Source organism: Dromaius novaehollandiae, chromosome 1 (assembly GCF_036370855.1).
Source record: "Dromaius novaehollandiae isolate bDroNov1 chromosome 1, bDroNov1.hap1, whole genome shotgun sequence".
NCBI lineage: Eukaryota > Metazoa > Chordata > Aves > Casuariiformes > Dromaiidae > Dromaius > Dromaius novaehollandiae.
In genome coordinates, this window is record NC_088098.1 from 102,526,462 (window position 1) to 102,541,630 (window position 15,169).

A 15,169-nucleotide genomic window follows, 5' to 3' on the forward strand; every position below is an offset into this window, starting at 1 on the left:
AGTCATTGGCAAGCAAGTTCCCCCATATACATGTTACAATATCTGCTAACGAGTGCACATCCAAGTGTTTTTTCCAAGCCACCCGAGGAAGTGGGAGAGCACTGCTGCAGAGTCTGTGATCAGATGAGAGTGCGGGTACCCCTGCCTCCACTTAGATCAGTTTTGTTCTTTCACATTGACTTGAAGAGCCTGTTCTGGTGCGTTTCCTTTAAGTACAGACTCCTTTAGAAAGTTTCCTGCTATGCTGATAGTATAACTGGGTTTGCCTTTTGCCTCAAAATAGCTGATTGGAATTTCCCCCCAACAGACCTGAGACCACACTTCTACCCTTCTTTCTTTATCTCCTTGTTTTACTCCCTCTGTTTTGGGAACCTCTTTGTGTATGTTTCTTTTTTTACTTAGCTATGTATTTTAATGAAGCTGCACAAGCTTAGTCATATCACAAGACTATTGCTCACTGCATGAAACTTCACAGGCCTAAAATATATGCAGTTAGCTCCAGCCCCATGCTCCACTGTAGCTAGTCCTCTCACATGTGTGTACTACCAGTTTCTCTGCCGTTCTCTGACCACACACAACAAATACAGTCATGCTACCATGTGACACCCAATCATGGCTGTGTATGAAAGAGACCACAGGACAGCCCTGCTACTGTATGCCATGTGGGCCATGATGAAGCAAATCCCAAGGATGATAGACCCCAAACCGCAAAACACTGCCAGATTTTTTTCCTACTGTCAGGCAAGATACCACATTCACAACTGTTGTGGGATTTAAAATGAAATGGCTTATGCATTCATTATTTATGCCCTCAGGGGAAGCTCTGGAACATGCTCATCAGTTCAGTGCTGCACATGTTTTCTAGAAACTCAGACTACCAGAAATCCAGGAGAGCATTTGAGAATAAAGGTCAACAAAGGCAACTCTTTGTATCACAGGGAATTCTTGCCTTGTTTGGCTGCCAGCTCATTTAGTGCCTCTGACTTCCCTTGCAGATGAGACTTTAGCCAGTTTATCAAAATCTGCATTTTCTGAGTGGAACAGAAACTGATATGCAATAATAAGCCTTTCATCCCAAATTCTTTTGCTTCAATACTCCCTCAGAGCTCTTCTCTTCTGTGGAAACTTTAGCCATCCATCTAGCTCTGCTCAGTGACTAAAAGTACTCTACCAACATGGAAGATAGAACATCAGTACCCAAAGTTCACTAGTTATCTTCTGGGTCTTCAGTACTACTCATGCCTTCTCTTTTTATATGCTAATAACCCTGATTCAGTCACATGTGTCCCTTTGTCAAAGGAATTCCACATTTTCTCCCTTCCCTAATAGAGCTATGATAAGGTTGTCACAGGTACAGCCCTACAGATGGCTAATTCACTGTGTAAGAATACTGCTGTTCAATACAGAGAATAGCTGGGATATATTTATTGTAGATCAGTTTTCTTTTTCAGATGGTAATGACTGAATTAGTATCTTCTGCTATTTTCAGAACAGGAAAGGAAGCTCTGGAACACAGTTCTTAATTTGTCCTGAGGGCTTCTTTCCCCCTAGCTGTGCAATTCCGCCCTCTGTCTAGTGATAATACTGATACTTACCAGATTTCTCAGTAACTCAGCTCATTTAGCTGGAGGTAAACTCATCTCTTCTGTGTGAGTGTGGAATGGTGGGGAGTTATTTTTCTTCCAGCTGAATCCATTCCCCTTAAGCTCAGACAAGGAACAGCGACAGAGCAGGACTGCTCAGACAGGGGGGCGACAGGGACCACAGCAGCCTCCCTGCAGGCTGCTATAAAGTTGCCTAATTGGTTTCCAAACTTTCTTACACAGACAGCAAAATCAGCATTCAGTTCCGCAAGAGAAGAAAAAATGCTTTTGTGTCCTTTTTGCTTCTGTTTATCACAAAAGGAAAAAATCAAAAAAAAAAAAAAAAGGGATGTGTAATTGCAGAGGAGGTTAAATAATTTTTTTTTCATTGTTGCTGCTTGTGGTAGAAATTCAGACCTTCATTACCATGCTTTTTCAGAGGGCTCTCTACCAGCCTACCAGAAAGCAAGTAGGACTATGATGTCAAAAATGCTAAGAGAGTAACATCATCTAGGAGAAGAGGTAAATATATTCAGATTGGTTTTGACTGTTTTCTATTTTAAACTGCATTTCTTTACCTATATTTTTGGCAAGAAGCTGAGGGAAAAGCTTTTTGTTTTGAAGCTGAAAAGTCTCTTGCTTTAATTTTCAGGTCCAGGATTATGTGAATTTAAAATGACATGTTCTGAGACATAGTTAAAAAGTGAGCACTCCTAAAGGAATTGTACAGTAGAACATGTTGAACAGCTGCATGCGGATATGCATTCCTGTGGGGGGGCAAAAAAAAGAAAACACCTAACGTGCTCATTTTGAAATAATAAGAGAGGGCAAAATGAGTGAGAAAGAAAAACAGAGAGACTCCACTTGTAAAATAAAGCATTGTGTGTCTCTTGCGAGACTAATTTTTCTTCTGCAAGTTGGGAAGAAGTTGTGACTGGCAGCTAATGCTACACTTATATTTACTCTGGTTAAATAGAAATGCACTGGTTCTTTCAAAACCCAGAGCTGGCAGCATAGTAATTACATATGGTACTCAGAGAGTTCTCTAAGGATTTGTCTTCTGTAATTAGCTTAGGAAGAACAGCTTGGATCACCCACTACTCAAGGAGAAGTATTCTGAGGAAAGCTTACAATGAAAAAAAGATACTAATGATTAGGCATTCCAGTGCTGAATTGATGCTAAGGAACAACTTGAGCCACAAATATTCTTGATAACCTTGACATATAAAAACCCATAAAATGAAAGCAATTATTTTTCCTGTCTCTCCCTCCTACCCTCTCACCAGTTTCTTGGAATAGAAACAAACATTTCACAGACTGTTACTGTACAGAGACAATAGCCCTAGATAGGACTGAACTGTAGCCTAACCAACATCAGCGTCTGTTGTAAGAAGACTGATACTTAAATAAGTCTGCATAAAAATGTAACACGTGTTAAAGCAGGAGAACAATGTAACCACTGCTTAGGTGTGGTACAGTTTTAAATTATGGAAATGAACAATGATTTTTTTTCTTCTTTTGATTGGGGTTTGTGGTTTGACTGCTGCGGTTAATGGCTAGGCATATTAGCAGATTTTACACACAGGGTTAGATAGGTTAGCAATAGTGAATGGAAGAAAGCTCAAGAGCAACAGCACACACAGTAACAGTGCACGTACCTCATGAATAACCAGGAGCATTGACTGGAAGAAGTAGGACAGGTTGTGGAGTTGAGATTTACTTGAGCTATCTCAAAAAGACCGCTGTGGAAGACAGTAATCTGTAATCCCTGATCACTCCTGCATGGGCCACCCGCCACACCAGCAAGACTGCTGGGCTGGTGGGGCAGCTAGTTAGACTGCAGTCACACTTACCCTGTCACAGCCATCCACTGCCTCGGGGGACAGGGGGAGGGAAGCCGCGAGGGTGAAGCCCTCCCAAGCAGAGTGGCTGCAACTCCTGCCTCCATTGCTCCAGACTGAGGCAAAGAATCAGGCTACAGGCCAGAACCAAGTTAAGAAATGCTTGGCTATCGCAAAGCACAGTGCCCGTTTACTACTTGGCATTTCTGTAACATTGTTTTCAAGCAGTTTCTCTTTCACCTCTATTACGAATTCTGACGCACGACTGTAGGGAGGAAAAAAAAAAACTGTTCAGAATATCCTTTGTGACGCTCCGTGCACATCTAAGCGCTATTTCTGCTACAAAAGGTGGCGTACTCTGACACCTGCCCTCTCTTCACCGAGCGACGGTGCAAGCCGCGGGCGCGGGAAAGCGCCGCAGCGGTTGGAGCAGACCGTTAACAGCCGCCGCGCGAGGCTGAGGCGGCGGAGGCGGTACCGCGCTGTGCTTCCTCAGCAACGGAGAGAAATGTTTTCTTATGGCGGCTCGTTGGTCTAGGGGTATGATTCTCGCTTAGGGTGCGAGAGGTCCCGGGTTCAAATCCCGGACGAGCCCTCCTTTTTTAACCCGCCTTTCTACGAAGCGCGGTTGAGCCGTTGAGCCGAACTGCTATTCTTCTCTGTGCTTACTGCACAGACAGCTGTAACTACCACAGAAAACAAAGGGGCATGGACAGTATTAATAAGCACAGATATGTTCCGTTTTACTGCCCCTTTACCCCTCCCAGCGACTCCTGTGCGCAAAACGCCGGCGCGACGGTGCAAGCAAGGGCGGCTGTTCTGCAGCCCGCAGAGCCCACGCGGCGGCTTCTCCTCCGTAAAGCAACACCTTGCCGACAAGCGGGCTGCCAAAACACCGCAGGCACAGGCGCGCTCCCAGCGCGGCAGGCTGTTCCCTTTGTCCTCCCCAGCTCCCTCTTCCCCCCGGCACCGACACCGCCACGGCAATAATAAACGCCCGCGGACACGGCACCGGCAAAATGGGAGGACATCCCGCCCTCCCCTCGCGGAGGGCTCGTCCGGGATTTGAACCCGGGACCTCTCGCACCCGAAGCGAGAATCATACCCCTAGACCAACGAGCCGCTCTCTTCTACCGTCTTCCCAGCTCCGCACTTCACTCTCCCCCGACTCCTCCCGCTCAGCGCCAGCCACGCCTCGCGAGCGCCTCCGCAGTTCTGTCCTCCCCCGCCAGATTCCCTAATGGTTCCGCCCACTCCCTCGGAAGATACCATTCCTCTCCCTAATTGCGAGGGCGGCTGTGATTTCCCCTCCCCCGCCAGATCATCTCGTGGCATCGCCTCCATTCAACCCTAGCGCTCAGCCCGGTCGAGCCGATTCCAGTCCCTCGTGGGAGGGAGCAGGAGCCCCCTCGGGACTCCCCTAGGCGATACCACTCCGGCATTCTTCTGGGGGGGGAGCGAAACTGCCCTCCCTTCCCTCGCCTGGCGCTCCTTCAACCCAACGCGGTGGGCAGGCGCGGCCGGCGGGGCTCCAGCCGGGCGAGCTCACTCCCGGCGGAGGGGAAGGGGGGAAAGGGAAACACCCCCCCTCCTCTCAGCGGCTTTGGTTTAACCCAGCCCGCCGCTGTGCCGGGCCGTTAGGGGCGGGGCGGCCGCAGGTGTGAGGATGGGCGGCTCGGGTTCACAGCGAGTCTGAATTTAGTGTGCTTTGAGTCTTGGCAGGCGGCCCGGCTCCCGTGCGCTAACGTTTCCTGCCGCCCTCAAGCTCCCCAGTCGTGTTTCCACACATCTGCATAGCCTCTTGCACCTCCCAGAGCTTTCAGAAAACCTTATTCCTCCCATCCGTAGTTGCTTTCAGTCCTTACCCGTAGAGCTCTTTTCTCTGGCTCCCACTATGGTTTAAACACAGTCCAAACAAAAAATAACTGTAACAATAACAAGATCTCAGCCAAACACAACTGCAACAGTCACTTTGCTCTTGTGCTGCATTCCTCTCTCCACTTCTTCATTTATTTTTATTTCTCTATTTTCCTTCTTTCCCCCCAGCGTGACGGTCTGGCCAAGAAGATTGCACTTCTACTTTTTTTTCGATCTTTCAGCCACCATCCACACCAAAGCCACTATAAAAATTATACTACAATCCTCTTACTCAGGGTATTTTCCAGTTCAACCATTTGTATCCTTAACACCTAACCTTACACCTGCCTAGGGGATCTGAGGGATATCTATGGGTCTGAGTAAGTGCCCCTGCTCTATACATCAAGCCAAGCTGTAGTCTACATTGCAGTCAAAACTTTTTGACCCTGCACACCTTGTGGATACAAGACCACGCTACCATTTATGGGCGTGAGCCTACATTTTCTGATAATATGGATGGGACAGGGATACATGCCCGTACGTACCCTCTGCTTTTGCAGTGTCATGATGCTAATGCTGGCCAAAGAGCTTTTTTCCAAAATTGCTCTCACTTGCCCTGCAGAAAGGGTGAGGTTTGTATGCAGCCTGAGCTAAGATCGCCTGTAGAAGATCATGGATGCCTTCAGCTGAGCAACAGGTGTGTTTTTTTCCAGCAACTCGTAAAGCTATTAAAGACAAAGATGGTGATGTAACTTCTGGCTCAGAAAGTCTCCACACTGTTGATCACCAGAAGCTGGGAAATCTCACAGGAAGGATCACTGTGTGTTGCCTTGTTCTTCCCCGAACAACAAATGCTCTTGGAGAAAGGGCGTTAGACTGGTCAGAGCTTTGCTCTCTTCTGTGCTTAGGTATCCACAGAGCTGGGGCAGGGACCGTGGCAGTCATCATTGTTAGTGCTTGCCCCAGAGAACATCCTCCTTTGGGGATTAAACATGTTGGTTATTACTGTTTCCCAGAAGCAACCCCCCCCCCAATTCAATTAAATTAAAATGTTACACTTTTCCAATGGCAGTGGAAATCCCTCACCCATTTTGCCTGCTGCTGTCAGCTCTCTCCATGCCCCTTCAGGCACCTTCATCTCTCCAGGAGGAAACACAGAGATTTTGTCTTTTTGTTTTTACTCCACCATGTATTTCTTCTGTTTCTCCCTCAGATTTCCACTCCCTTGCTTGGGACACACATACATCTTCTCTAAACAGGCACACATATATCTATATATACAGTAAGCCACAATCACTCACATCCAGATGGGACACTGCTGAGAGAAGAAACAAGTTACAGTGAATAATTGCAGCCTGCCCTGGAATACAAGCTTTAACAAACAGATCAAAATAGATTCAAAGGCAACAATACTCCACAAATGGCTCAAAAGGATGTGGGGGTCATGTTTGCCAACAAGCCTGTTCTACGGATAAGGGGCAACACTGCTGGCTCTCAACAAATGACACCTTAGTGCTCTCACCTGGAAAGAAGAAAGGCAGGGCATAGAACCGTTTCTTTCCTTGTGATTTTAGTGCTGGTGAACAGAAAGGGGACATCCCTCAAAACCATGGGTGATGCTTTGTAATACTGCTATGTTTCAGAGCCCAGTCAAGGATGGATGTGGGCTGTATTCTGTAAGGTGCCCATGCCTGTCTACAGGACAGGGACAACACAGACTTCCTACATCGCTTAGCTTAATGTTTGCTAGGAGAAGTTTTGTGAAAGATGATGAGGAGTTGGCAGGTTCTGTCTTTGGTCTCTGTAGCTGCATCTATATTGCTAAATAACGGGTGGCTGGCAGCAGGTGTAAGCATTGGCCATTAACCATCCACACCACTTAACTGTTAGTTGACTCCTTGGCTTAGTTTTTGACAATTCTGGTTAGCTGTCTCCAAGGCAATATATATGCTGTAGAGAGGGCTACACCTAAGCAGTCTGGCCCCTTGGCCTTGAGCCAGAGCTGCTTTTTATTCAGTATTACAGATACAGCCTCAAATACTGCTGTCAGGAAAGCGGTCAGATAAGAGTCTGTTGTCTGTTGTTTATCCTCCCCTACATAACTTACTTCATATAAGCACAAATACTCTGTAGATGTAAAAGCTTTTTGGCTCAGCCGCTGCTAGTCCCATGAATTAACTACTAATCCAAGAGAGGGGGCAAATCAAGTACAATGCCAATCCTAAGTAATTAGGAGGGACCGGCTATCTGTACTTTACCAATTCATATTCAGTCAAGCCGTATGACTTGAAACTCGGCCATCTAAGACCTCTTCATTGACCTGCATAAAATTAATGAGTAAGCCAGGATGCCTTCTATCACAAATGGCACTAACTGGCCCCATGTTTCAGAAGAGAATCAAAAGATTGGATAGGGTCTGGAAGTGAGAAAGACTGATGGACAAGTGGCCCTTCTAAATCAGAACTAGAGCCAGGGCTGGGTGAAGAAAACTTACCCTATTGGCCCAAACAGCACATCTTTTCTGTGGATCAAATCTGTTGGTTGTTACTTTCCACCAGTACTAAAAACACCCCAAAGTTGAAGCACACAGAACGGCTGGGTGTTTCATATGCAGATCATCCAGCTCAACCCCCACTCCAAAGCGATTTTATGCTTTATAATCAATTCTCAAAGAATTTTCTCCATATTTAGGATTCACGTTGTATGCCATACAACATGCATGGAGAAAACATACTTTTTTCCTGTTGTTAAAACATTATTTAGTTAAATTTGAAAACCCAAAATTTTTCTAAAGAAGCTACTGAAAAGGCACCATACATATGTATAAACACACATACATACATATACACACACATATATGTGTATATATGTGTGTGTGTGCATGTATGTATATATACATACATATATATATGGGTCCTACACTGATGAACTTCATCTAAGACCAACGCAGAAGAGAAGAAAATGACATTTTGGAGCTCAGCAGGATTGAGGAACAGAGGGCCCAGAAGTGGTGGTGGTGGCTGTTGGGCCCAGCCAGGACACCATGTATCAGGTTTCTCTGTCCCTGAATATCCCCTAAGAAAAGTCAGCCAGCATCTCCATTTTGAACTCCGAAGAGATTATAAGCCAGTCTCTGACTGTAACAGAAGATGATGGTGTCAGAACAGAGGGCCAGCGACTGGTCACTCAGCTCTGGGATGCTTCTGCACCTCGGAGGATATCTGTATTCTGCTCCACTCCTCCCACAGACAGTTTTCCAATAGCTTCCACGTTGATTAGGTTAGATGGCTCCTATTCATTTGTTGTCTCCTCTGTTCTGACTGGGTATGTCCTTTTGAAAAGGGAAAAGTAAAGAAATTATGAAAAATAATAGCAGGTTTAAGTAAACACAAGGATGGGGAGTCTGTGACAGATACTGTACTTGGGGGTACTTTGGTGGTTGCCATGCTAGAAGGGAAAGGTGAGCTGCAGCCTGAGCACCAAACTGTTTCCTTCAGTTCCTCCTTGCCAAACCAAGTAGGCATTTGAAGAGGGGACAGTCAGTTGGAGTGGAATGAGATATTTCCTCAAGCATCTGTGGCTATGTTGGGTATCAGTGGTTAGAGAACAAGTGAGAAGCTATAATGGAATAAACTCGGCTTTAGCCAGTGGAAATCTTTTATTTTAAGTGATAAAGACCCATGTTTGCATGGTTCCAGGGCTGACCATGAAACTGGTTTGTATGCAAACACTGTTTTTGCTGTCAAAGCTAACAAGTGGTTTGGAAATGTCTCTTTAAATCAATCAGCCTGATAGGAGGGATACATCATATGAGAGTTTTTCTATATATAATATGCATGCATGTGTGCATATATATATATATATACACACATATATGTGTATATGTAGGGATATGTGTAGACATCATATATATAGTTTCTGCTGGGGAAAAGTGCTTTTTGTTACAAGTACTTTCAAAACTGAGCATTTGAGCAGAGTGCCTAGTATCAGAGAGCATCTCTGTTTTCCATTTTATTGAAGCCAGAATCATCAGTTTCTTCTCTACTTTTAGCCAGTCCCCTCTATCTGTAACACCAGCCTGGAGGGCTTTTTGGTTGTTTCATGTGCCCTCCCCTGAAGCCAATGCTATCTGAGATTTGATACTCTTGACAAGTAGGGAGCAGCAGAAATGTTAGCATACTCTGGCATTTTCATTAGTAGGCAAACACCTCTGGTATTTTAGGAGCCATCATCCCCCAGATCTGTCTTACCTGTGCATCACAGTGGCTCTGTACCCTGGTCCTGTGTGAGTGATGTTGAAGACTCACTGGCAGTCTCCAAGCCCGCTGCTGCCTGCAGCATCTCAGGTGCCAATGGTGTTTCTTCAGTGTCTGATGTTCCCTGTGTGTCTGTGCTCTCATTGGTCTCCTTCTTCTCAGCTTCCTCCTTCTTGTCACCTTTTTCCTGTTCACAGGCGCTACCTTCCTCCCCTTCTCCCTGCGGACCCTTGCATACCTTCTCTTCCCTATCTCCAGAGGGAGGCTGGGGAGCATTCTCCTCCCCTGAGGCATGACTCACCTCCTCCTCTGTATCCCCCGCATTATTCTTGCAAGGAGTCATTTCCTCTTCCTGTTTTTCCCCTTTTTCTTCATTTTCTGATCTGCTAGATCCTCTCCTTGATGGAGGCTTCTCATCAGACACTGACTGTTTCTTTAGTGCTTTGCTCCCTGTTTCTGCCTCCTCCGTCTTGCCCTTGGGCCCAAACACCTCATCCCCATCTTCTTTGGAACCATTTTCTGGAGAGGAGGTGTTGACCCCTAAATCTTCCCCGTCTCCGTATTCCGACAGAGATCTTCTGAATCTCCTGGAGGGAGGCCTACGCTTTATTGATCCCCGTGTCCGCACCTTGAATACAAGAAAAGCAGACATCGAAGAACTCAGAGAGAGTAGTACTGGAAAGTAGGAAAGTACAACAGAGGAGAATACCACAGGAAACTTGATTGCTGTGCTGGTTGCTTCACTTTTCCTGCTCTGCACACCAGAGGTAGGTGGAAGAGGACTGCTTTACAGGATAAGCAACTCCCTAATACGTACCTCCTTCCCCACTGTAAAGCTGGTCTTTGTCCCAGTTTGATCCCAAGTTTGGATCATTGTCCCAGTTTAAACTGTGGCTCCCTGTCCAAGTTAGACCGTAAGCCAAGGTTTTTCCATTCATTATGCTTTGGAATATGGTGGCTGAAGGAGTTTGCACAGCAGCTGAGCATGGTAAATGAGGGTTACAACTCCCCTTTAAGTGCCATGCAGTCGTGCTCTATGGGCTCTCTAGTCTGTGTGGCTACATAAGCCTCCTGTTCTACCTCATCCCCAAGCCTACCTCATCTCCAAGCAATAAGCAAGCTTTATCCTGCTGTGTTGAGAAACTCTCACACATACCCTACCTTGTTGTAGAATTGCAGCTGAGTGCCTTCTGGGGGTTGATCAAAGCTGACTGGTGTCTCGTTGGGTTCACTGGATTGGGACTGAATGCCGGGGCTGCTAGGAGTGGAGGGGGGGGTGCTGAATGGAGAGACCATGACTTTCAGACCCGGGCTTTTGGGAGATGCTCCCGGTAGCAGGGCAGCTGGAGCAAAAGCCAGATTGGCCTGCAAAGGAAAATACACATCATTAGCGTGTTACACTGATGTGTAATACATATATTAGCCACATGGGGGAACCCTTGCTCTTGCCACGGGGGACAGCACACCTCTCAGCTGTCATAACCCACATAGCTTCTGGTTACGGGTCCCTCCTGGTGATACTGTCAACAAACAAGCCCGGGCAGAGAAGTTATGACTAGACATTTGCCCTTCCTCAACAGCTGGATGTCGGGACATGGTCTTTTGTCATCCTGAGGCCTTTAGGGATTTTCCAGTGACCGAGCCAAGCCACTATGATCTACAGTGGCTCAGCCAGGAGAGAGCATGGACAAGCAGCCAGCAATCACTTGGAGATGTAAACCACCCCTGTTTTTACTCAAACAGACCTCACATTTGCAGGCCTGATCTGCAGGTCTTTGGAATGATCCATATGGTCACAAGGAGTGAGAAGATCATGGAAAGAAGCAAATTTGTGATTAACTGTGGCAAAGTGCTTCCTTATCAACTCCTGCTGGCCTGTTATTAAGAAGCTCCCATAGGCAAATGTCCTTGGGTGCATTAATGGGGACGCTGTTATGAATAGGCTTATGTTGTGTCAGGGCGCCCAGGTGGCATTATGCTCAGGAATCGCACATGCTGCCAGGAGAGGAAGCTGGCAGTAGTAGGGCACTATGTCTATGGGCTGTCAAGTGCTGAGCTATCCTCACCGGCATGAATCAGGCGCCACTGAGAGATACAGAAATGGCCCTGGGTATGTTTGTGCGTAACTTGAGGGATCAAGGCCAAGAAAGCACAGAGCTTCCAGGCACTGGTAAGGGAGTGTCGGGGCCTGGACAGCCGCTTCCCCAACACCACCATGATTTTAGAGGCGTGCTCAAGGCCAGCTCCCTGATATGGTGCAAGTGTCTAAACTTTTCTAGACCACTGTGAAGAAAGAGCTAGAAGAAGCCTCAGCCAGGGTTTCTCTCCTCTTCTCTTGGGAGGTGCACTTAAGCTAAGGCTTGTGCCCTTGATCCCTACCTTAGCTGCACTGCTGCCATCCCTGTGCCTGGCCATGTACCCTGCAGATCCAAACCCTGACCCTGACCCACAGACTGGCTTCCTGGCTTGACCTCAGATCTCCCTTTAGACTTGCCTGATGATTGTTGCACTGTGTCTGACCCTGGTTACCATCACCAGACCTGCCCTGCCCTGCCCTTCTTGTTTCTGTTTTGTGGGACTGGGCCCTTGTCAGTGAGGCCACTGCCCTGCTTGCCTAGCTGTCACTCTCAGCTCCTGGCTCCCCTTCCGTTGCGGCTTCTCCACAAGAGAGAGAGCCATGACAAATGCCAATCAGTTGTAATTTGCTGGGGCAACCAAGTGGGCACTTCCAGGACCTACCTGCAGCTTTTCAATCATGGGGGAGCTTTTCACCTTGACCTTGGGCATAGGGCAAGCATTTGGAGACGGCTTCTGAAAAAAGAAAATGAAACAGGAAAAGGCCACAGTAAAGTAGATGAGAAAAGGGAAATACACTGAAGGCAGAAATTTGGAAGTGACAAGGAGAACGTACTTGTAGGGGAGTAAATCAAGCCTCATATAGGATCTTCACACAAAAGCTTGGTCTCTTCTTTCCTGACTGCTCCCCTTTAGTGATCTAGCCATCCTAAGGCTCTACATATATGTATCCTTTTTGAGGGAGAAAAGGTGATTGTCTGCTTTTTGGCTGAATTACCTGAGTTTGGTGATGCGTGTTGGCTCTGCTGCTATTTGGCCTTCGGTAAGGTGTTTAACTTATGACAAAGTTTTCCCTGATGTTATTTGAGGACTAGACAGATTAAAATTCTGCCTCTCAAAGGATACAAGGCCTTAATGTTGGTAAACATTAGGAACTTTCTGTGACGAAAAAAGGCTTTCTGCCAGCACTTGACTAATAGGGTTAACGGGCATCCAATTAATGTGGACAGGAAAGGCCTAAGTGACCAGAAAGGTAGAGCTATGAAAGGCTGAAAACAGCTTGAGAAATGGAGACTATTGCTTTGAGAAGGGGCATGTTGCTCTTTTGAGATCCAAAGGAAAAAGAAGGAATCTTAAGACTGTAAAGCTTTGCTATGCTCCTTTGGCTTGGCGGCAGTAAGAGGCTGTACTATCAGAAAAGAAGGACTAAGCACTGCCTCCTAAGGGCAGGTGGCAATGTGAAATTTGATGGTTAAACTTCACACATTGAAAGACAGAAGGACAGAAGTGACTGGGAAGGGCCTGAATATAGGAAACTTTAGTGGATAGCAGCCAGCTTGTTGGGACCTGCTCATTCGAGGGTGCTGTAGGGAGTCCAGGTCAAGACAATATTCTGCAGGTACTGCTGAAGAGAAAGTCTTCACTCTGGATTAATTATTCCCTTTTTCTGAAGAAGGAAATAACTCAAGAGCAGAACTATTACACCATTATACTCAAACCTCTAGCGTTCATCTGAAGGCAATAAACAGAATAGATGCTCTCTGAGCTACATGCTGTTCGAATCTAATAAATGCCAGTTCCTGCTTTGAAATCCTTGAGAGGTGAGAACTGGGTGGATCCTTCAGTGCTCTGCTCTGAGGGTAAGAACAACAGCAGTAGAAATGGAACATGTATCCATGCTACAGGAATGGGAAGCAGCATGGAACTGACTCTGCAAGGGGGTCCTCCTTGTGCGTGAGCAGGGAAAGGTTTGATGCTGCATGATTGATGTCTTATGTTGCACAGCCTGATCACTGTACTGCATCTAAGGCTGTGTCTCAGGAGTCAGAGAGAACAGGCTGCAACACAGAGAGACCTTGTCCTTCTATTAAATTGACACTCACTTGCTCATCGTTGTGGCTTGTCTCGGCCTTGTGGGAATACAGTGGAAGGGAGCATGGTGGTTTCCTCCGAGTTGGCTTATGCGGTGGTACCTAAGAGAAGAAAACAACCAACTCAGCAGTGGGGAAATCAATTTTTTTAAAAATGAAGTGAAATTCAAGCACCAAACAACACACTCTGTAAGTGACTTGCTTGGAAGGCAGGACTCAGCTTGCCTAAAGGAAACATCCAAAGGCAGCATTTAATATTAGCATGTGAGCATGTGACTGGTATGCTAGGTGTGCTTACAGCATCTCTAGCCCAGCCCTAGTGTTAGAAAAACAGTCTTCATCCCTTCCCCCAGTATGAACCTCAAGACTTCAGGCTCTGTGCAGAGCAGACTCTCCTAAGCTGTGGAGGGTGGAGAAGCCTTCCGACAAGCTTTATCTCCAAAGCATCCTGCTGGAAACCCCCTCACAATGGAATAAGCTTGTTATTGTTCTTTTTCCTATCTTGTTACCAGGATTCCTTTTCAATGAGTCTCAGCTTCCTACCTGGTTTGTGATCTTGCTATTCTACATCTGAAATATTTTACGGGCAAAAAGGGGCGTTCTGACCTTTTTTATGTTGCCTACAGTCACACTGATTACTCTCTGATGAAGAAGAGCAGCTCACAGAGACAAGGCCTCAGCTGTGATATTTAATCTGACTAAGAAAGAGATTCGCCAGGGGAGAAGGAACTTAACTGCAGGGCAGCTTAACTGCAGGGACATTCATTTTGAATGTCCTCAGGCTCCAAGAAGTACAGAGTTCTTGCTGGGAAGGAAGAGCTACATAGCACAGCACCTATAGAGTTGCTCCTTCTTACCTATTGGTTTGGTCTTAAAGATGAAGTCCTTTCTACTTTTATGCCATGTTCATTGCCTTCTGCCAAGCTGTTAACACACTTTGTGTGTGTTAACAAACAAAATATGTGAATAATATTGTAGATATTGGATAATATCCACAAGATAATATTTGGATAATTTTGTTACTTTCTCACAGGCAGGCATGCGAAAAGTTGGATCATGGCATCTTTGCCCTCGGTAGAGTAAATTTTCTTGGAAGACCAGTAGATCTGATGTCACTTAACTGCTGGTGGTGCTGCACCCAGCCATGGCAATGCTGCATCTCTAAGCAGCCATGAGCAGCCCTGCCCTTTCTCTTGCATCACACTGCATAGCAATAATATCATGTCTTACTGAAACCCCACCATTTTGCAACCAGGCAATGCTGCATTGTGCCCTGGTGATGTGCGAGAGGTTTCCTGGTTGATAGGTTCCCCTTTGCTGGTGAGGGTCAATCAAGAGTTAAAGACCATCTAGTCAGCCATTAATCTGAGCCCAAGAGGGTGGGGAAGTGACAGATGGCTTGGAGAGAAAAGACAGGAAACTTTGTCCTCCTCAGTCCTTGGAGAAATTGAGTTTTCCCCCATTGT

At 46.3% G+C, this 15,169-nt stretch overlaps 1 protein-coding gene, 2 long non-coding RNA genes and 2 other non-coding genes across 12 annotated transcripts in view; 2 read left to right on the forward strand and 3 right to left on the reverse strand.

The window, feature by feature from the left end:
• Window positions 1-2,141: 2,141 nt before the first annotated feature.
• Window positions 2,142-4,626, reverse strand: LOC112979294 (uncharacterized). Of its 2 annotated transcripts, none has more exons than XR_003258144.2 (3): window positions 4,530-4,626; window positions 3,437-3,689; window positions 2,142-3,325 (listed from the first exon to the last, which is right to left on the reverse strand). It is a non-coding gene; the product is annotated as an uncharacterized LOC112979294 (long non-coding RNA). The 2 variants fall into 2 exon arrangements; XR_003258143.2 differs by lacking the exon at window positions 4,530-4,626 and adding an exon at window positions 3,782-4,521.
• On the forward strand, window positions 3,948-4,019 carry TRNAP-AGG (transfer RNA proline (anticodon AGG)). Its single transcript has one exon. It is a non-coding gene; the product is annotated as a tRNA-Pro (tRNA).
• On the reverse strand, window positions 4,475-4,546 carry TRNAP-CGG (transfer RNA proline (anticodon CGG)). The gene has a single exon. It is a non-coding gene; the product is annotated as a tRNA-Pro (tRNA).
• Window positions 4,627-6,665: 2,039 nt separating the features above from the next.
• RCSD1 (RCSD domain containing 1) overlaps window positions 6,666-15,169 on the reverse strand; it is a 35,784-nt gene continuing 27,280 nt past the window's right edge. For both annotated transcript variants that reach the window (XM_026093369.2, XM_026093368.2), the window contains 5 exons: window positions 13,716-13,805; window positions 12,277-12,348; window positions 10,699-10,902; window positions 9,532-10,165; window positions 6,666-8,612 (listed from right to left, as the gene is read on the reverse strand). In XM_026093369.2, the coding sequence (XP_025949154.2) occupies window positions 9,539-10,165; window positions 10,699-10,902; window positions 12,277-12,348; window positions 13,716-13,805 (993 nt within the window). In that variant the 3' untranslated portion in view covers window positions 6,666-8,612; window positions 9,532-9,538. The remainder of the gene's footprint in view (window positions 8,613-9,531; window positions 10,166-10,698; window positions 10,903-12,276; window positions 12,349-13,715; window positions 13,806-15,169) is intronic.
• Window positions 10,163-15,169, forward strand: part of LOC135330254 (uncharacterized) — a 38,802-nt gene continuing 33,795 nt past the window's right edge. For all 6 annotated transcript variants that reach the window (XR_010392144.1, XR_010392146.1, XR_010392143.1 and 3 more), the window contains exon 1: window positions 10,163-10,304. This is a non-coding gene — a long non-coding RNA (uncharacterized LOC135330254). The remainder of the gene's footprint in view (window positions 10,305-15,169) is intronic.